Source organism: Daphnia pulex, chromosome 6 (genome assembly GCF_021134715.1).
Source record: "Daphnia pulex isolate KAP4 chromosome 6, ASM2113471v1".
Lineage (NCBI taxonomy): Eukaryota > Metazoa > Arthropoda > Branchiopoda > Diplostraca > Daphniidae > Daphnia > Daphnia pulex.
In genome coordinates this window covers 1,865,494-1,886,171 of record NC_060022.1, presented here as the reverse complement: position 1 = coordinate 1,886,171, position 20,678 = coordinate 1,865,494, and the positions used below count along the sequence as shown (strand labels likewise).

Here is a 20,678-nt window from a genome sequence, read left to right as displayed (position 1 = left end):
AAAACTGCTGCCCTTTTTCTGGTTGTTTTCGCTGTTCTTTTGGGTGGAAATTCGTTTTTCTTTTCTTTTTGTCTGCTGTTTTTATTTGCTCGATCAATTTGCGTGGCTGCTCTGATCGATTTCTAACCCAATCATCTTGTTGTTCCTGCTGCTGCTATTGCTGCTGCTCTCCGATGGCGTGTTTTTAACTTGATTACGTGGCAACAAAAGAGAGCTAGAGAGAGATACACCAGCTATTATAGTGAGGGGGGGGGGGAGTAGAGGTGGAGAGCAGGTTTTATCGTGTGTCATACATCTCCCATTAGTGTCACTACTATATAATACTGCCGATGCGTACAAGTGTACATGAGAGAAAGAGAGAGGCAGAGGCGCACACTTGACCGACCGATCCAGCCTCTCCCCTCCGCCATCAACCGAAAAACACTCTCTCGCTGATTATTCAAACATTTGGTGAAAATGTTGTTGTGTGTAGTGACTGTAGTCTACTGTATAGACTTTGTTGTGTGCTTGTCTATGTGACTCCCTCCCTCTCCCCTCTCCTCCTCCTTTGATCTATCAGGGCATTGCTGGTGGGCCGGCCGGCCCCATCTGCCTCTTTTCCAGCTCACCCCAGTCTCGATTCTACACGCATCAGCGGGTTGTGCTGCAGTAAATAGTTGTTTCAAAAGTACTCGCAGGAGTTTGGTGTGTAGGTAGAGACGCACTGGTGTAGTATATACCAGCTAGATGATGAAGCCATTGGAATGATTACACCAAACAGAACAACCCATCGAGAAAATAAAGGCAAGGAGGTGGGACAGAGTGGGTGGATGGGCAATCAATGTTTACAACTTGCGCATTGTACAATGTGTGTAAATCAGAGATGAGAGAAACATTGGATCGGAAATATTCTTTGGGTGCAATGTTTTCTGATCGATTCGACACGAGTTTTTCTCCTTTTTTCTCTCTTTTTCTAAGCTCGAAAAGAATTCCTTATTTTCAATTTTCGGCTTTTCCTGTTGTTGTTGGAAATTTGATTGAATCCATCAAAGTCTAGTACGATACCGTGGCAAGCGGGTACTAACATAAGCCCGGCCAGTCTTACCAAGGTGAGGCTTTATTTTATATTTTATTTTTCGTGGAGGCCGGCGAGGATTGGGGGATGTGGCTGACATCAACTCACTTGATGCATCGAGCCGCGATGCACCACCAGCCAACGTTTCACGCAGTTCAACACGGCGCCGCGCTTGCCATGCAACAACGTCGCCCGCTCGGTCATTATCCAATCGGCAACGAAGAAAAGAGAAAATAAAAAAAAATAAGACGCTAGAGTTATCATAATATGTAAAACACAAGAGGAAAAAAAAAGTTTCTGGGGGCGATTATTCAAAAGTTTGTTCCATCATGTTGTCTCTTCTCGGCCGCCATTTTCTTTTGAACACGGAAACTTTGTGTACGCAACACAAGTGCATGTACTGCAGTAGATTTCTAGAAAGGAAGTCATCTGTTCACTTTTCCTGGGAACATTTTTTTTTTTTTAATTTTCCTTGGACGCCCGTTTCCTTCTATTTGATGCCCGGTGTCAAAATGGCCGCCATTCTGACGGACATTTTCGTTTTCTACTTAAATATTGCGTGCCTAAATGATTTAAGTTCATCACTTTAAAATTCATCCGCCGGTGTTTACACATTGACGACTCGTATCTTCCGACTACAGTCCGGATTCTCTTCCGGACATGTTTGAGAATACGGAAGGGTGATAATGAGATGTGTAAGCCGACCACGAATTTCGATATAATAGGCCTGTGGTGGGTGCGTAATAGATATGGCGCTATATTCATTCCGCGTTTGATGGTTTTCAAATTTCAGGCCAATCGCGGGGATAGAAGAAAAAAAAGAAAGAAATCGCCTTTTCTTGAGTTAATTCCCAGTTAATCACTGGCGGGATTACATTGGAGTTGGCTCACACTCAATCTCGAGGGTCTCATTAGCGTTTGCTTGCGCACATCTCGATCCTTCGAGTCCTTTGATGCACTTGGCACGTGCGGATCTTTTTTCCCTCCCCCCAATAGAATTTTCCCTGTTATTCATAAAAGACGCGCACACACTTCCCATCCCTCTCTCACTCTCTCCATTCCATTAAGGCGTGGCCTACTATTCCATTTGGCTTTTGATATTTTTTTAACAACCCTATCATTACACACACACACACGACGTCGAGCCGCCTGGCTCCTCCGAGTATTTCGGCTCGGCTCGTGTAATCACTTGGCAAACTGCTGAACACACGTGACGTTGTAGACACCCGAGAAGATCCTCTAATAATCCGTTAGGTCGCCGTCGTTGGCTGTCGCCGTCGGATCATCATTAAACAGGATCTGCTGATGAGGAAGAGGAGGATGGTATTATCGACTGTGCCATCCGAGAACAATTTTGATGACACACTCGAATTTTTGTTAGAACGGCGGATAAAATCTCTGCTTACTGTCACTTTTTCTTTGCAATTGCGCTTTTAAATAAGACGAGTCGATCTCATTTTCGTGAAATATCATTTCAAGGATGAAACGAAAAACGTCGAATAGGGAAATGAAGTATAGAGCAACTGCTGTAGACTGCAGAGCCCGGTGGTAGGCTACTATATCCATAGGGCCGGCTGTCTTTTTGGGCTTGTCCTCCTCCTCTTCCGAGCTTTAACCAACGCAATAAGGAGGGAGCGCAAAGTAATCAGGTCCATTTTGGGTTGGAAAGAAGCAAAAGAAAGAAAGAAGGGGGGAAACTGTAACAGCAGCGGCAGCAGCAGTAGTACATGAGGTAATTCGATCTCGTGTGTGTCAGAGCTAGAGAAGAAGAAGAAGAGTCTCTGGCTTTTGTGTGTAATGCGTGCGCGTTGCATTCTTTCTGTGTTATCTTTTCAACGGATTTGTAGAATCCCTCTTCTAAAGAGAGGAAAGCAGAAAAAAATATAGAGTAATAGTGAAGTGGGTGGTGACAATCGTGTGTCTCCTTATAGACTCCCACTCTCTCTCTCTTTGGCGTGTGTTTTTTTGTTATTATTATTTTTCTTATTTCTCTGTCGTCCCCTACGATGGAGAAAAAAAAAAGGAAAAAGTCTTAAGTTGTCTCTTTGGATTTTCGTTTTAAGGTTTCTTTTTTTTTTTTTTACTTTTCTCCAGTTCACAAGAGTTGATGTTTCTTTTTTTCTTTTCTGCCTAAGGAAGTAGAAAAGATTTCGGTTTTCGATTACCCTCTAACTCACCCTACACATCACCAAAAGAGAGAAAGACAAACGAGAAGAATAGAAGAAAAGGAATGACGACATTGTGTGTCATCTGTTTTTTTTTTTTTTTCTTTTTCTTTTCTTCTTTTTTAGGTATTAAAGTACTGCGATAATCTTCATGGAAAATGGTATTTCACGGAGATACGAGCCATCTTCACCCGCCGTTATCTGCTACAGAACGTGGCCATCGAGATCTTTTTAGCCAGCCGCAGTAAGTCTTCCGACCTGTCATCCATCTTCCTCCGATAGCTTTTTTTTTTCTACAACAGAAAAAAAAATGAAAATAAAATTTTGAAAAAATTTATTTTTATCGTTTCTTATCGTTCACGCGTTATATAGCCTCGATCCTGTTCGCCTTCCCCGACCAAGCCACCGTCAAAAGGATCATCAAGGTACTGCCGCCCGTCGGCGTTGGCGTCAAATACGGCATCCCGCAATCACGGTAAAAATTCGCCCGCCAAATTCAAATGTTTGGGTTACAATTTTATGGAATGATGTTTTTTTTCCAGGCGAGCATCGATGATGTCCTCCCGTCAGCTGATGCGCTCGTCCAACATGACGCAGAAATGGCAGCGCCGGGAGATCTCCAACTTTGAGTATCTCATGTTTCTCAACACCATCGCAGGTAAGAAAAATAAATCAATAAGAAACAAGCAACACACAAAAGAAATAGTTTGGATTGCCCAGTTGTGTGTGCGTTTTATAAGCGCTTGCCCCTTGTCAACTTACGTAAAGAAAAGAAAATCTGTTGGGGGGGGCTTTTTTTTTTCTTCTTTTTTTAATTCCGCCCGGCTGCGAGGTCGGAATCTTTCCATGTCTCTCCCGAAACGGGAGATAAAATAAAACAAGAAAGACATTTAAGAGAGTTTTTCTTTTGGGGAGTAGAAGAGAAAAAAAAAAAGAAAATATATATATATAAGAGAAGGGGCGACATGTTGTGTGTGTTTGTGTGTGTGTGGATCTCGTATTTTTAGCCGTCGACTGACTTTGGGGCTGGCAACGAGAAGCCGCAAGAGAGAGAAACTTTACGGTGTCTTGGAGACGTCGCCTCCAATCAGACAACTCGCCCGACACTGTCCGCACCAATATCCATCCAGCTCTGAATAGGCGGAACATTCACGCGCAAGAAGAGAAGACGCGACCAACTGTCTGCCCTTTTTTTCTAAAATAAAAAAAGACAAACAAACAAACAAAAAAGGCGCACGAAAACGACAAACAAAATAACCGGCTTTTATTTTTGGAGTTTCTTTCTTTGCATTTCGAAACGATATGGATATAGATTCGAACGTAACGTTAAAGATTTTTAACGACAGACGACGACGAGAGCGAAAAGATGAGTTGAACTTTGTGTTTCTCACGATAAAAATGACCCGGCCGAACTGCTGCTCTTCGGCGCAAGTGTCGTGGTGGTGGCGGTGGTGGGGACATTTTCCAGATGACCAGAAGGTTCTTCGTCATTTCGACGTTTTGTTGCGCCACACAACACCACAAACACACACACAAAAACGTGGACAATATCTCAACAGCCATTCATCTTTTGTGTTGGGAGGGGGTTGTTTCTCTTTGGAGTCGAAGCTGCGGGTCTTTTTCGTGCAACCGAACAGTTGCTGCTCTCAGCTTCTTTTTCAAAAGGATGGATGGATGCGGAAGAAGACGTTAAAAAAAATGTTTGTTTCTTAGCTTTTTTCTTTCTCCCTCGCGACTCTGTCAGACGGCGCCATCTCTTCCGTGGGGTTTTATTTTTTCCCCCTATTTAAAAAAAAACAAAAACAAAAAGTCAGTTGCCCCTACGACAACTGGATTGAATCAAGCGACATCCGTTTAAGAAAGACGCCAGTACGAGAAAAAAAGAAAAATTGTACCCGCTTTATATTTCATCCATCATCCCGGAAGAGAAAATTCTTCTTTCAAGAAAAATGAAAAGAGCGGGAAGCGATAAGAATTTGAAAGCCGCTACTTTATTAAGAAAGATTTTTGGGGTTCTTTTTATGTTGATGAGAATCAATTATTTATTATGTTTCTCCCTTCTTCTACCTTGGCCGGTGGAAGAGAACCAGGGCGCGCGCGTGTTTTAAACACACAGACGAAACTCCCGACTGCGTGTTTATCCAACATTCAATTTCCTTATGTTAATGTCGACGCCCTTCGGGATGGTGCAGTGGGGGTACCTCTTCTGATCAAATCACCAGTCCATCATGTCAATCCGTTAACAGAGGCAAATGCCATCGATCTCTCCCTTGTTGCTCTTATCCCTTCGTATTTCTAACATGCAGCGCCTCGCCATAGACAATCCATCATCCCCGCTGTGGTAGTACTACAATAGTCAAACTCGACTCGATCCAGCGCTGCGGTGGGCCCGTTTCTCTGTACACGGATGTTTATACAATGTTGAGCAATTGCGAGCTCTTCTTTTCTCATCCAAGATGAAAGAAAGAAAGAAAAGGTGTTTTTTTAATTTTCTTTTTTTTTTCTCAACAAAAGAGCAAATAGGCCAACTCGCAAGGACGGGCTCCCTCGCACTGGATTGTCTAGGCGAAAGTTGCGTGTGGCCCACAGTGAGACTAGGCAGCGCTGTGCTATGCGGGATGTAATATGTTTGACTTGTTGCTCATTCATCGAAATGACTGTCGAAGAAGAAGACGCACTCATCCATCATGAGTCTGTCGGAGAAATTCCCTTTTCTCTTTAAGAGGAAACCAAACATGAGGATCATGTAGTACCATCACGGGGGGATATACTAGGCCTCCCCCCGAAAGGGGGGGGGGACGCTTTTTAGCTCCAACCTCCACCGCCCAGGTGCAAGTCAACACATCCCAAAACGTTTTGTTTGATTATTATTCATTCAACCTCAAAGAGCGACTCCGCCTAAATGAATGGGGGGGACTTGGTGTACGCACAGTACAACTCCCACCCACCTCCTCCTCCTCCTCCCCCGCCTTCTTGTTGTCTAAGAAAACGGTTTTTGATGTGGAAACATTTTATTATTTTGTTTGTATTTTTTTGTTTGGGTTTGTGTAGGACGGACCTATAACGATTTGAGCCAGTATCCGGTCTTTCCCTGGGTTCTGACCAACTACGATTCCAGCGAGCTGGATCTGAGCCTGCCCAGCAACTATCGAGACCTGTCCAAGGTATGTAATATATGAGCAATGCTTTTCTTTCTTTTTTTGTGGGTTGATAAAGTCTGCGCTAACCATATGTGGGCATATTTTTATCTTGTTGTTTTTCTCTCTGCAAACGCTTCTAGCCCATTGGAGCTTTGAATCCGAGCCGGAAGCAATACTTTGAAGAGCGTCATGCCAACTGGGAACACGACAGCATCCCGCCCTTCCACTACGGCACACATTACTCGACGTCCGCCTTCGCTCTGAATTGGCTCTTGCGACTCGTTAGTTTGCGACCTTTTTTTACTTTTTTACTTTTTCTTTTTCCAAATGAAAAAATAATTATACATGTTGAGCTTGAAAACAATACCATTTCCGTTCTCTCTGTCTGTCTCTCCCAGGAGCCTTATACGACCCTGTTTCTGAACCTGCAAGGTGGTAAATTCGACTACCCCAACCGGTTGTTCACTTCCATGGCGTTGGCTTGGCGCAACTGCCAGCGAGACACTTCAGATGTCAAAGTATGGAATGACACTTGATCAAAGTCCTTTTCTTTTCTTTTCTGTCCTGTTCTGATCTTTAATCTCTTCTCACTCGTGTTGGCTGCATTGCAGGAGCTGATTCCCGAGCTGTTTTACCTGCCCGAGTTGCTGGTCAATGCCAATCAATACCAAATGGGGCAGACGGAGGATAACGTGACCGTTTCGGACGTGATTCTACCTCGCTGGGCCAGCAGTCCGGAGGAATTTATCCGCATTCATCGAATGGTGCGCGTTAATTGATTTAAACGAGACGCTTTAATCAAGTTGACAGTAATCAAATTCCCTCCCTTTTTCTTCAGGCATTGGAATCGGAGATCGTGTCGTGCCAATTGCACCAATGGATCGATCTTATCTTTGGTTACAAACAGAAAGGTATGTCGGGAATGAATTCCAGTTTTCCTTTTGTGGGTTGGGGCGGACGGAGGATTTGTTTGTTATTTTTGAGTATTACTCTGTACTTCTACTACTGCTACTACTACTGAGAGACTAGTAGCACTATTATGAGAAGGGGAAGGCGCATATGGTTTCGATTTTGGGCCTGTCGCCGCCTAATCTCTCGAGAGTCTCGACGTCCCGTGAGACGAGTCCCACGTCGCGACGCCCGCCAGATTTATCCGCCGTCGCCGAGTCGAACTCTCTCACCCCCCCATACTTTCCCATTTTTCTTCCTCTTCCGACCGGATATTTGGCGCGTGGTCAATTAAGACGACAAGTCTGTGTCTATGTGCCGTTTCCCTTCCGTCGGAATAAAAGTTTTTCTTCCAATTGGTCTCCCGCGCCATCTAGTGGTGAAAAATAAATAACGTTTCTTTTTCACAATTGAATTTGTTTGTTTTGTTTTAGGTCCAGAAGCAGTGCGAGCAACCAATGTTTTCTATTACCTGACGTACGAAGGCAGTGTCGATCTGGAGAGTGTGGCCGATCCAGTGACGCGAGAGGTCAGCTCATTTTAATTCTGTTACTATTCAGCAGTCATTAATCTTTACATTCAATCCTCTAACATCAGGCCATTGAGAATCAAATTCGAAGTTTTGGCCAAACTCCGTCGCAGTTGTTGATGGAGCCTCATCCGCCGCGCAGCTCAGCCATGCATTTGGTAAATGATAATTCGATGTCAACTGTCAACTCGACCGATTTTTAACTATTTCCGTCTTAATTTGTTTTGTTTTATAGTCTCCGCTGATGTTCAGCTCTGTGACGGAGGATGTTTGCATGTCGATGAAGTTCCTGTCAAACGCGGCCGTCGTTCATCTGTCTGCCAACACTTATCCCCAGTTACCTCTGCCCTCTGTCGTCTCCGTCCACGCCAATTTGCAATTCGCTCTCAACAGGTGGAACCCAGCCTACGCCGGTACGTCATTCAAATCCGAGAATAATAAATTGGCAATTGTCTATTTATTTCTAATTGTCTTGACTGATGTTCTCGGTCAGCTTCAGGTAACAATTCGGGTTATGCTGACAATGCCCAAGCCGTCCTCGCCAATTTGCCCCTCTCTATGGATCCCGTCCTATGTAAGTTATTTGCCGATTCGTCGTTTTTTTGTTTTTTTTTTTGTTTTTTTTGTTTTTGTTTTTGTTTTTGTTTTTTCTGTTGACTCGAATGAAATCTATCTTGGTCTAACGAATCTGTCTGGTTCTTATCAAATAGCTACCGTGACTAGCCAGAGTGGATTCTTGGCTCGTCGCCATCTAGGAGACAATTTTAGCCAAAAAGTGCGGATGCGTTCCAACTGCTTCATTACGACAGTTGACAGCCGATTCTTAATGGCCTGTGGATTTTGGGACAACAGCTTCCGAGTTTTCACTACTGACACCGGTATGTTCATAACGTTATGTGCAAGTTATCGAGATTCCTCTCATGTAAAAATATTCTCTCGTTTGCTTTGACAGCTAAAATCGCCCAAATCGTCTACGGCCATTTCGGTATTGTGACGTGCCTCAGCCGCTCTGAGTGCAACATCACATCCGACTGCTACATTGCTTCTGGTAAAATGCCACATCTCTTACGAAAATGTAAACAAGTACAAGTTTCTTATCGTGAATTTTGTCCCATCTTACAGGCTCGGAAGATTGCACTGTACTTTTGTGGCACTGGAACGCACGGACTCAAACCATTGTTGGCGAATCAGCCGATTGCCCAACTCCCAGGGCGGCCCTTACCGGCCACGAGTCTGCCATTACCAGCGTAGCAGTGTCAGCCGAAATGGGTCTTGTCGTCAGTGGCAGTCAGGGTCAGTTTAAAATCAAATCTTTTTGTCAGCTTCTGTTTTTAAAAATTGAATTTACAAATTTTGATTCCCAATGCAGGTGGGTTGGTTTTGGTTCACACGACTTTTGGAGACTTGCTGCGGTCGCTGGAACCCCGTGAATCTTACGGCAGTCCGCAGAATATTGTCCTGTCGCGCGAGGCCTTGGCTGCTGTCCATTACCAGAAAGGCAACATTGTTACATACACTGTCAACGGCAAAACGATGCGACATGTCAACCATTCTGATAATATCCACGTAAATAACCTATTATAGTATTATCTTATGTTCGTAGTTTGATTATCTACTTGTAATTTGTACTTCATCTTGCCTTTGCAGTGCGTTGTATTGACTCGAGACGGGGAGTACTTGGTGACGGCTGGTGAGCGAGGTATCGTCGAGGTCTGGCGACTCTTCACCCTAGCTCTACTCTATGCCTATCCGGCCTTTGATAGTCCCGTCCGATCTTTGGCGTTGTCGCACGATAACAAGTAAATAAGAAAAACAAAACCAAAAAAAAAGCTCCTGCTCCAAAATTCATTCAGTTGGCTAAAATTCTAATCCATTGATTTTTTCTTTTAGGTACTTGTTGGCAGGGTTGGCGACGGGATCGATCGTCGTTCTAAACGTGGATTTCAATAAATGGCACCACGAGTATCAGCAACGCTATTAAGAAGAAGAAACTGGGGTTGGGGGAGATGCCATTTGCTTGCGAATTCCGTTGTTGAGCTCATTTAATGTGCCTCGCTCTAACACTTGCGTGGTTTCCTTGGATGCCAAGTCGATGCGCTTTGAAATTGTGTTTGTTTCTGCCCGAATTTGACGACGAGGTTATGTCTTGGAAGATTTCCGGCCAACGTTCTGCCCCCTGTCTCTCTATTTCTCTCTCTCGCTCGCTCCCTCGTACATTCCGACGAGACATCAATCGATTCCCTCCCATCACGTGAAGGTTGTAGCTTCTACTGACTTGTCCTTTCTCTAGCCGTACATATATAGAACTAGTTTTCTCTTAATTTTCTTTTTAAATTTGTTTTCGCGTATGCAAGATCAATTTCCTGGGGTGATTTCAGCAGGTTTAGTAGTTGTTTTATTTGATTTAGATGTCTAGTCACACAGTGCGCTCCGGCCAATCCAATATCCCATCCCTTTTTGTCTTATATACAAAGGAAAGGAAGAGAAAGTGAAGAAACGCGAATTCAGTCCTCGTTTTATTCGTGCTGTGTACTGTACTGGCTACTGAAATTTCCTGTCTTTTTCCTATATATATTTTCTTCTCTCCCATGTTAGTGTTCCGCCAAAAGTTTCTGTGTGGGGGTTTGCAATACACTAGCTCTTTTACTTCAGTAATTTTGAAAGATTTTTTGGGGGTTTTTGTTTTTGTCTAATATTCCAATCAAAATGAAATTTGTGAAAATTTAGAAATGAAAAACAGCCACGTTGATATACATGATTTGGCAACCATGTTGAGTAAACTTAGTCTGCTACAATTTGCGGAAGCAAACAGCGGTTGAATTTTGCTTGAAACTTGTGGAGGGAGTTTCTCACTTTCTCTCTTTGACTTCTCAGTTCTTAATTCAATGGAAAATGTCTGAGGTTTGCAAAGTGTTGGTTTCAAGTTTATTCCTTTGACTTTTGACGATAATAACTACACAACTTAGGCACAGCATGAAGAACATCAGTATTTGAATCTTATTAAGAATCTCCTACAAAATGGAAATGTCAAAGGGGATCGAACAGGAACCGGAACGAGATCTATTTTTGGAGCACAAATGCGATTCAGTTTACGAAGTGGTATAAAAAGTAGTTTCATTCACTTACAAGGACAGTTAACTGATATTCTTATACTTTTTGAAAAAGGGAGGTTTCCACTGTTGACAACTAAACGTGTTTTCTGGAGAGGACTGATGGAGGAGCTTCTTTGGTTTGTTAGAGGTTCAACCAATGCTAACGAACTCAGGGAGAAAGACATTCATATATGGGATGGAAATAGTTCTCGAGAGTTCCTTGATTCACTAGGCCTGAAAGACAGAGAAGAAGGTAATGCCTTTATTTTTTAGATTGTGAGAACAAAGATAACTGGATTCTTATGCTATTAGGTGATTTGGGTCCAATCTATGGATTTCAGTGGAGACATTTTGGAGCTAACTATGATAACATGCACAGTGATTACAGGTAAAAGTTAGACTATTCTTCATTATACCAGATTTTAAAACATGTTTTGAACTTATGAAGTTGCCAAGGGGTTGATCAACTAAAAAATTTGATAAGCACAATCCGCACCAATCCTGATGATCGACGCATGATCCTTACAGCTTGGAATCCTTCGGCATTACCACTGATGGCATTGCCGCCGTGCCATTGTTTGGCTCAGTTCTACGTAGCAAATGGCGAACTGTCTTGTCAAATGTATCAAAGATCTGCTGATATGGGTTTGGGTGTCCCTTTCAACATAGCTAGTTATTCTTTGTTGACATGCATGATTGCTCATGTCACAGGATTAAACGTAAGAAAAGAACATTTTTTTTCTCTCTTAATTTTGTAGGATTAGCCTAGTATTCTAAATACAATTTAATTTTCTTATTATTTTTATTATGAAGCCGGGTGAATTCATTCATACACTTGGAGATGCTCATGTTTACAACAATCACATCAGTGCACTAGAAAAGCAACTAGAGCGACAGCCACGTCCTTTTCCCACCCTGAAAATCGTTCGAAAAGTAAGCGATATTGACGATTTTAAAGCTGATGATTTTGTTTTGGAGGGGTATGATCCCCATCCGAAGATTCCCATGGACATGGCTGTTTAAATTTCGTGATCTTTTGATAAATATATCAGATAAATCCACTCACTAATTGTTAAAAGTAAAGATTTATTCAGTGACTCAGCTTTAATGAAATTTTATTAAAGATTAAGGAGCATTTATTAAGGTTGCTGAAATTCGTTAGCACATTATTTCCAAACCGATTTTTTTAACACTTCGGATTGGAGGAAAGAAAGCTCCAGAAATCCCCCACTAGGTGCCAGTGCAGTTTAACAACAACAATGGATGCCATTCCCCACATTGATTAGTTGTTGTTTAGTGGTCCGTCTTTCACGTTTCGATGCAATATTAGGTGAACATTTTTTAATGTTTGTTTTAGCAGATTAAGTATTACCAAACTTCGTCGTTGGGTATTGCTGGCATATTTAAAGTTAGCCCAGTTAAAGTGTGGTTTAAGGGAGTATTAACTGAACCTGAAGAAAAGTCGCAAGTCACCATGTATCTTGGAGAAAATATTGCGTGAGTATCAAAGTTACTTGCCTTTGTTTGTTAGTTCTTTCAACTGAGTGTCAACGAGCTAGAGCAGACATTGTTTTTTTTATGTTACTGTTAAGCGTTTATTTTTTCCGACGCTAGACGACACAGCCTTTGATCATTTTCCGTTCAGTTTAGTTGATTTAATTAAGTTTACTTTGCTCATCTCTGGATAAGTTTCTCGCTGCTACTATATGGAAATTTTTAGTGATAATTGACGGTTTCTGTTTCAGCAACAAAGCTCACTTGTTAGATTTTATATGTGTTCTTTTTTTCTACTTCCGGTTTTCTCATTTCAGTCAGTAGTTCAGTAAATATTTATCTGACGAACAAAAGAACCACATATTCGTAATCCTCGTCAAATTTGTGGTAAAGTTCATGTTTCTTTTTGTACGTACGCATACTTCCGGTTTCAAGAATTTTCCTGAACTATAGTTCAGGAAAATTCTCGATTTTGATCAAATTCTGGATTTCGTTTAAATTATACCTAATCGACCCCAAATTTCACGGAGATCACGAATATTTGGTTTATTTGGTCGGCATCTCAATGGTTAGGGCGCTATCGCTTACTTCCGGTATGCTTCCGGAAAATTTACATAAAACTAGCAAGTGAGCATTGTTTTCTGTACAGTTCTAAGGACTGAAGGCTAGGTTTAAGCAAACAAATATGACTTTTTCAAGTGTTGTGTGTATCTTAAGACCACCTGCAAATACTGAGTTTTGAGACGTGTCAAATAGATGGCGTGTTGATTGTGTCAATTATGGAATGGCGGTTTGTTGTCAAAAGCAGTCAAAAGTTAAGCTATCCTTTCTTCGAAAATTACCAATGAGTTCATAGGTAAATTCGAGTGATTTCGTCTCTAACTTGTCGGTGATGTGTTCTATTCCGTGTATATGTTGGATAACCTTATTGTTTCTCATCAACTTGTAGGAGGAAACGTGAAAGGGTCGTGGCCGTGTGCAGCCAACCGTTAACTATTTTGTTCAAAATCATAGTATTCTACTGAATGTGCCATTGAAATGATACAGGTAATAACCAACACTAGTTTTATCCATTTCATGTATTGCTGAAACATATATTCTTCTCGTCTTTTATTAGGAGTCAAAATTATATGTTGTTTGTCTTGGACTTGCTAGATCACCAACGGCCCATCATAGTATTCTACTGAATGTGCCATTGAAATGATACAGGTAATAACCAACACTAGTTTTATCCATTTCATGTATTGCTGAAACATATATTCTTCTCGTCTTTTATTAGGAGTCAAAATTATATGTTGTTTGTCTTGGACTTGCTAGATCACCAACGGCCCAGCATAGACCAATCTCTCATTTCATCTTCTCGAGAGAAGATTGGATAACTCATTGGTGGTTTCATGTGCAAGTTCACTGAACATGTCACTGAAATGTATTCGAAGTATTGATCTCCTCTTACATCTATCTAATGTTTAAGAGACGCTTTTGAGTGTATACTGAAAATTGTTTATTCTTTTAGATCATAGACATCAAGCACATTGATGACACAAATTGTAACTTATTTTTCTTTTTTTATTTATAGGTTCTAAACTTCAGGTTTCTAAATTTGCATGGCAGACTTTATGAGAAGTCATGTCCTTTCAAGAAAGTCAACAAGATTCCTTGTTTGCTAACCTGTTGGCTGGTACCCTTGAATCTCCCTTTATACTTTCTTAAGCGGGCCATCTTTATTTGAGGTATTGTTTTCTGTCGCTACAATCTTGTTTGAATATTATTGCCATCCAAATAAATGTTCATTCTGCTTACAGGGTAATCCTTCGCTACTTGTCATGGGCTTCATCCACTGGTGAAAACAACGAGAGAATGCTGCAATCCAAGACTGATAAATTGTTTAATCGTTAGATTAAATGACAAGTGCATATCTGGGCTCCCTTCTTTTCTGTGGCCCCGTTTCCCTAACTAACCACTAACCAACGCCCGCCGGTGGTCACTCACCCGCTGTGAAACCAGGAGGAGGGGAGGGCTCTGGTCGAACGGGGACTTGGAAGGCGCATGATCCGATGAAAACTTTTGGAGGGTCATGAGTCTAACCCGGAAGCCTAGTATGACTACATCTCCCCAGTAAAACTTGCCTCGTACTTCTCTCTTCTTCTCGGTCCAGATAAATATCTCTGGGGGCCGTAGACATGTCCTATAACAGCATGTGCGAGTTAAACAATGCAACCCACTACCCAATGAAACAAAAAGCCATGGTTTATTATTTGCGCAAATCTCCGTCAGTCAAGTTACAAATTTTTCTAATTCAACAAATCGTGTAGAATTTTTGCATCTAGTCTATTAGTGCAAATCGCGATTCCATGTGTTTGGTAGTTAAGAAAATGGTTGTTTAAAAAACAAACAATGGGATGTTCTGAAGCCAAAAAAACTCACCATTGTTTGTTTTTTAAACAACCATCTTTTTAACTACCAAACACATGGAATCGTGATTTGCACTAATAGACTAGATGCAAAATTCGACAGAAGTTGTTGAGTTAGAAAAATTTGTAACTTGACTGACGCAGATTTCCGTAAAACTAAACCATCGCTTTTTGTCTCATTGCCGCAGCGGTGGTGGCGGGTTGCGTTTAACTCGTACAGAAGAAAAACGTTTTGAACCGGACGCTCTGATTATTGAATTTTTTGAACATTTTAAAAAGAAAATACAAAGTTGGTTCATGCAATATTTTTATTTTTACTTATTACAGATATTATATGGTTAAGGTTTAAATTTGGTTTATAGGGTTATGGGTTTAAATGTAAGGATTGGTATGTGTATGTTTTCGGGGTTTGAAGGATTGGAAGGTTTATGTTTGTGGAGTTTGATTGTTTGGGATACATTTATAGGGTTATAGATTAACTGAATTTTTATCCAAACTTTAAATATCCTCCCTCCCCCCTCCACTTTCTTTTCCCAATCCCGGAAACATGTTTATTATTTGTTGACATAAACATCCCATATTTGTTTTTGTTGCTTCTGAACTTATAAACGGTAAACTGCAAGTCACGATGACAATTTAACAAAATAATGATGCACCTTCGGTAACACGACACCAGCACCAAGGAACGGCCAATTGAACTTGATGTAGAAAGATCTTTCACCAGCATAGGCTGCAACAACGTGCCACATCGGACAGCCACTACGCGAACATAAACGCTAAACCTAGAACCAAAATTAAATGAATTAATCTTCAGCATCAATGGAAATGCTGTCAATGAAAAGACGAATAAATGTCACTTTATGTTATTTACAAGAGTTAACCCAAATCGTAAGTTTACCATTAAGAAAATTGTACATGTCAAATTCAACAGACTGGCTGACAAAATCCATGTGTGATTTAGACTGGAACCAAGAAGAAGGGAAGCTAAGACTTCAACTAGCTTTATAACAAAAATGATAGAAGTATAGCTAAACTATGCAATCTCTTAAGAATTATCATTATAAATGTTCCAAAGGAATCTACGGTTGGCACACTTTTCCAATGAGCCATGCAATTAGAAAGTTGATTGAAATAATTACTTCAATTGTAGCTAAGTGTTTCTTCGTGTGATGAAACACACAACAGTACAGGTAGCAAGAGGAACATCCTTTATCAGATGGCTGCTTCAAATCCATATTTATGTTGGGCAGCAACGGAAAGCTCAACTCCACCAGCACGTTATTCCTATAAAAAAAAAAACTCATGAAGCAACAATTTCTCAAACAACAAAACATAAATGATTGAAGTTAACTTAAACTACAAAATCCTTCAGAATAAATGTTGCAAAGGAATGTACAGTTGCAAGCTTTTCCAAGGTTCAATTTCCACAACTGAAATAGGATGAAAAGATAGGCACTAACTAAATCTGTAGTCTCACAGTTAGAAAGTTGAACATTATATTTACCCGAAGTGTTCCGAAGTGTTTCTGACAAACGTGATGCTGGTACAAGAAAAAGAGACATTTTGGCAAAATGTTCAGCTGCTCAGGCCCAGCTCAGGCCACATGATCAGATGTAATTGCCATGTAGAAATTATAGGCTGTTACCAGATAAATACCTAAATTCACACAAATAATTAACACAGTCACATCCAAGAATCCAAAGCAATTACCATTATTACGAATAAAAATGTCAAGAAAGAAAAGTACGCCGTATTAAGAAGTATCCAATCCAACGATACGTTTTCAACATGCGGTTTCCAATCAGTGTTTTAGGAAATGGCGGAATTTCGTCTGGACTCTTGAGTAACGAAGACACTCGCGCCATCTAGCAGACATAATTTTAGCCACTTAGTGATATCCAGCATATTCCGTTAGCAAATGATTACCTAATTGTGGAAAAATCGCCGAATAATTAATCCCTAATATGGCCCCTAAGGTGAATGAGTAGCAGTACTAGAGCAACCAATTTCTATTTCTTTTCCAGTTCTTCTACATTATCTACAACTTGTACCTGTGAATTCATATCAAATGTTGTAGTTAGCTCATATCTGTAAAGCATATGCTGTGCTGGAACTCTGTGGCTGGAATGTTTTAAATTGTGGTGATGCAAAGTAGCAGTTCTTCCAGGGCGCTGTTGGACAAAGTGACAACAGCCCCAAGACATTTTCAAGGATTTCATTTCGTCTTTAGAAAAAAGAGTACTGAGTATGCTGACTGCAAACTCTTGTTTGCCCTGTTTGATGCATAGAGCCATAGATCTATTTCAATAATATGTGTGGTTAGTTGTAGTCTGTGGTTGTATTGACTTGAACCATACCTGTTGTGGTCTCCTGAAATGATAAATTGTTGTCGTTTCTTCTTACATTGTTTTCTGACTTTTTGCCAGGACTAGAAGCTGTTGCTGGTGAACTGACTGGTTCACTGGAATTTCAGATACTCATGTCAAAGTGTGGCGTAGTATGGCAGCTTCTTGTCGTAAAATTATTCATGAACTATTCCATCACCTTTCTATGCAAATCTTGCTTTACTGAAAGAAACACAGCACAACTTCTTCATCCCAAGCTCCCATTGCCCAAACATTAACCGCAAGGTTTTGTTTACGAGTTTACGTTTACTTTACGACATCAACGGATAAACCAGCGGTTGAGCGGTAGCCTACTGCGGATCAGTAGCGGGTAGCCATATCGTGTGGTGTTGCCAATGCCGAAAAAATAATGCGCGTTTTGATTCTTTTGAATATTTTAATTGCACAAACTGGCAAGTGGCAACACCACACGATATGGCTACACCGATGACCGATCCGCTCAACCGTTGGTTTATCCGTTTATGTCAAAGTAAAAGTAAACAAAACCTTGCGGTTAATGTTTGGGCAATGGGAGCTTGGGATCAAGAAGTTGTGCTGTGTTTCTTTCAGTAAAGCAAGATTTGCATAGAAAGGTGATGAAATAGTTCATGAATAATTTTACGACAAGAAGCTGCCATACTACGACACACTTTGACATGAGTATCTGAAATTCCAGTGAACCAGTCAGTTCACCAGCAAAAAAACAGCTTCTAGTCCTGGCAAAAGCCAGAAAACAATGTAAGAAGAAACATCAACAATTTATCATTTCAGGAGACTATAACAGGTATGGTTTAAGTCAATACAACCACAGACTACAACTAACCACACATGTTATTGAAATAGATCTGTGCATCACACAAGGTAATCAAGAGTTTGCAGTCAGCAGCATACTCAGTAGCCTACTCTTTTTTCTAAAGACGAAATGAATCCTTGAAGATGTCTTGGAGCTGTTGTCACTTTGTCCAACAGCGTCCTGGAAGAACTGCTACTTTGCATCACCACAATTTAAAACATTCCAGCCACAGAGTTCCAGCACAGCACATGCTTTACAGATATGAGCTAACTACAACATTTGATATAAATTCACAGGTACAGGTTGTAGATAATGTAGAAGAACTGGAAAAGAAATAGAATTTGGTTGCTCTAGTACTGCTACTCATTCACCTTAGGGGCCATATTAGGGATTAATTATTCGGCAATTTTTCCGCAATTAGGTAATCATTTGCTAAAGGAATATGTTGGATATCACTAAGTGGCTAAATATGTCTGCTAGATGGCGCGAGTGTCTTCGTTACTCAAGAGTCCAGACGAAATTCCGCCATTTCCTAAAACACTGATTGGAAACCGCATGTTGAAAACGTATCGTTGGATTGGATACTTCTTAATACGGCGTACTTTTCTTTCTTGACATTTTTATTCGTAATAATGGTAATTGCTCTTTGGATTCTTGGATGTGACTGTGTTAATTATTTGTCTGTGAATTTAGGTATTTATCTGGTAACAGCCTATAATTTCTAAATGGCAATTTAATCTGATCATGTGGCCTGAGCAGCTGAACATTTTGCCAAAATGTCTCTTTTTCTTGTACCAGCTTCACGTTTGTCAGAAACACTTCGGAACACTTCGGGTAAATATAATGTTCAACTTTCTAACTGTGAGACTACAGATTTAGTTAGTGCCTATCTTTTCATCCTATTTCAGTTGTGGAAATTGAACCTTGGAAAAGCTTGCAACTGTACATTCCTTTGCAACATTTATTCTGAAGGATTTTGTAGTTTAAGTTAACTTCAATCATTTATGTTTTGTTGTTTGAGAAATTGTTGCTTTATGATTTTTTTTTTAAATAGGAATAATGTGCTGGTGGAGTTGAGCTTTCAGTTGCTGCCCAACGTAAATATGGATTTGAAGCAGCCATCTGATAAGGGTGTTCCTCTTGCTACCTGTACTGTTGTGTGTTTCATCACACGAAGAAACACTTAGCTACAATCGAAGTAATTATTTCAATCAACTTTCTAATTGTATGGCTCATTGGAAAAGTGTGCCAACTGTAGATTCCTTTGGAACATTTATAATGATAATTCTTAAGAGATTGCATAGTTTAGCTATACCTCTATCATTTTTGTTATAAAGCTAGTTGAAGTCTTAGCGTCACCTTCTTCTTGGTTCCAGTCTAAATCACACATGGATTTTGTCAGCCAGTCTGTTGAATTTGACATGTACAATTTTCTTAATGGTAAACTTATGATTTGGGTTAACTCTTGTAAATAACAAAGTGACATTTATTCGTCTTTTCATTGACAGCATTTCCACTGATGCTGAAGATTAATTCATTTAATTTTGGTTATAGGTTTAGCGTTTATGTTCGCGTAGTTGCTGTCCGATGTCAATGTGGCACGTTGTTGCAGCCTATGCTGGTGAAAGATCTTTCTACATCAAGTTCAATTGGGTGTTCCTTGGTGCTGGTGTCGTGTTACCGAAGTTGCATCATTATTTTGTTAAATTGTCATCGTGACTTGCAGTTTACCGTTTATAAGTTCAGAAGCAACAAAAACAAATATGGGATGTTTATGTCAACAAATAATAAACATGTTTCCGGGATTGGGAAAAGAAAGTGGAGGGGGGAGGGAGGATATTTAAAGTTTGGATAAAAATTCAGTTAATCTATAACCCTATAAATGTATCCCTACCAATCAATCTCCAAACTCCACAAACATAAACCTTCCAATCCTTCAAACCCCGAAAACATACACATACCAACCCTTACATTTATACCCATAACCCTATAAACCAATGTTAAACCTTAACCATATAATATCTGTAATAAATAAAAATAAATATGTTATATGAGCCAATTTTTATTTTATTTTTAAAATATTCAAAAAATTCAATAAACAGAGCGTCCGGTTCAAAACGTTTTTCTTCTGTACGAGTTAAACGCAACCCGCCACCACCGCTGCGGCAATGAGACATAAAGCGATGGTTTAGTTTTGCGGAAATCTGCGTCAGTCAAGTTACAAATTTTTCTTAATCAACAACTTCTGTCGAATTTTGCATCTAGTCTATTAGTGCAAATCACGATTCCATGTGTTTGGTAGTTAAGAAGATGGTTGTTTAAAAAACAAACAATGGTGAGTTTTTTTGGCTTCAGAACACCCCATTGTTTCTTTTTTAAACAACCATTTTCTTAACTACCAAACACATGGAATCGCGATTTGCACTAATAGACTAGATGCAAAATTCGACAGAAGTTGTTGAATAAGAAAAATTTGTAACTTGACCAACGCAGATTTGCGCAAAAAATAAATCATGGCTTTTTGTTTCATTGGGTAGTGGGTTGCATTGTTTAACTCGCACATGCTGTTATAGGACATGTCTACGGCCCCCAGAGATATTTATCTGGACCGAGAAGAAGAGAGAAGTACGAGGCAAGTTTTACTGGGGAGATGTAGTCATACTAGGCT

The 20,678-nt window shown here is 40.4% G+C and overlaps 2 protein-coding genes and 3 long non-coding RNA genes across 25 annotated transcripts in view; 4 read left to right on the top strand and 1 right to left on the bottom strand.

Annotated features, from left to right (window-relative positions):
- The window catches only part of LOC124196189 (neurobeachin-like), a 34,798-nt gene extending 24,311 nt beyond the window's left edge, over positions 1–10,487 (top strand). For 8 of the 12 annotated variants that reach the window (XM_046591054.1, XM_046591053.1, XM_046591062.1 and 5 more), the window contains 18 exons: positions 3,346–3,463; positions 3,592–3,694; positions 3,762–3,877; positions 6,271–6,383; positions 6,500–6,640; positions 6,758–6,877; positions 6,971–7,123; positions 7,198–7,270; positions 7,742–7,836; positions 7,905–7,994; positions 8,072–8,249; positions 8,330–8,410; positions 8,547–8,714; positions 8,789–8,884; positions 8,959–9,129; positions 9,206–9,402; positions 9,484–9,635; positions 9,727–10,487. In XM_046591054.1, coding sequence (XP_046447010.1) covers positions 3,346–3,463; positions 3,592–3,694; positions 3,762–3,877; positions 6,271–6,383; positions 6,500–6,640; positions 6,758–6,877; positions 6,971–7,123; positions 7,198–7,270; positions 7,742–7,836; positions 7,905–7,994; positions 8,072–8,249; positions 8,330–8,410; positions 8,547–8,714; positions 8,789–8,884; positions 8,959–9,129; positions 9,206–9,402; positions 9,484–9,635; positions 9,727–9,817 — 2,256 coding nt within the window. In that variant the 3' untranslated portion in view covers positions 9,818–10,487. The remainder of the gene's footprint in view (positions 1–3,345; positions 3,464–3,591; positions 3,695–3,761; positions 3,878–6,270; positions 6,384–6,499; positions 6,641–6,757; positions 6,878–6,970; positions 7,124–7,197; positions 7,271–7,741; positions 7,837–7,904; positions 7,995–8,071; positions 8,250–8,329; positions 8,411–8,546; positions 8,715–8,788; positions 8,885–8,958; positions 9,130–9,205; positions 9,403–9,483; positions 9,636–9,726) is intronic. The other 4 variants (XM_046591058.1, XM_046591055.1, XM_046591064.1 and 1 more) reach the window with 1 other exon arrangement.
- A 108-nt stretch (positions 10,488–10,595) lies between these two features.
- On the top strand, positions 10,596–11,993 carry LOC124196192 (thymidylate synthase-like). Of its 2 annotated transcripts, none has more exons than XM_046591067.1 (6): positions 10,596–10,737; positions 10,803–10,935; positions 11,002–11,181; positions 11,241–11,316; positions 11,377–11,647; positions 11,742–11,993. In XM_046591067.1, exons 1-6 carry the CDS (start codon positions 10,729–10,731, stop codon positions 11,949–11,951), a joined length of 879 nt encoding a protein of 292 aa, XP_046447023.1. In that variant the 5' UTR covers positions 10,596–10,728; the 3' UTR covers positions 11,952–11,993. The 2 variants fall into 2 exon arrangements, with proteins under 2 accessions (XP_046447023.1, XP_046447024.1); XM_046591068.1 differs by having other exon boundaries at positions 10,625–10,737; positions 10,809–10,935.
- A 994-nt stretch (positions 11,994–12,987) lies between these two features.
- On the top strand, positions 12,988–14,275 carry LOC124196193. The gene is made up of 4 exons (XR_006875612.1): positions 12,988–13,278; positions 13,372–13,469; positions 13,740–13,857; positions 13,999–14,275. It is a non-coding gene; the product is annotated as an uncharacterized LOC124196193 (long non-coding RNA).
- An 852-nt stretch (positions 14,276–15,127) lies between these two features.
- On the bottom strand, positions 15,128–17,561 carry LOC124196188. 6 transcript variants are annotated; one of them, XR_006875608.1, is made up of 7 exons: positions 17,191–17,556; positions 16,885–17,131; positions 16,760–16,826; positions 16,544–16,698; positions 16,338–16,489; positions 15,973–16,117; positions 15,128–15,615 (listed from the first exon to the last, which is right to left on the bottom strand). It is a non-coding gene; the product is annotated as an uncharacterized LOC124196188 (long non-coding RNA). The 6 variants fall into 6 exon arrangements; XR_006875610.1 differs by having other exon boundaries at positions 16,760–16,804; positions 17,191–17,555; XR_006875611.1 differs by lacking the exon at positions 16,760–16,826 and adding an exon at positions 16,185–16,263 and having other exon boundaries at positions 15,556–15,615; positions 16,544–16,759; positions 17,191–17,561.
- Positions 17,562–17,668: 107 nt separating this feature from the next.
- On the top strand, positions 17,669–19,624 carry LOC124195664. Of its 4 annotated transcripts, none has more exons than XR_006875351.1 (7): positions 17,669–18,001; positions 18,061–18,078; positions 18,135–18,431; positions 18,491–18,645; positions 18,704–18,844; positions 19,065–19,208; positions 19,565–19,624. It is a non-coding gene; the product is annotated as an uncharacterized LOC124195664 (long non-coding RNA). The 4 variants fall into 4 exon arrangements; XR_006875349.1 differs by having other exon boundaries at positions 17,670–18,001; positions 18,061–18,306; positions 18,387–18,431; XR_006875348.1 differs by having other exon boundaries at positions 18,061–18,431.
- The last annotated feature ends 1,054 nt before the right edge of the window (positions 19,625–20,678 follow it).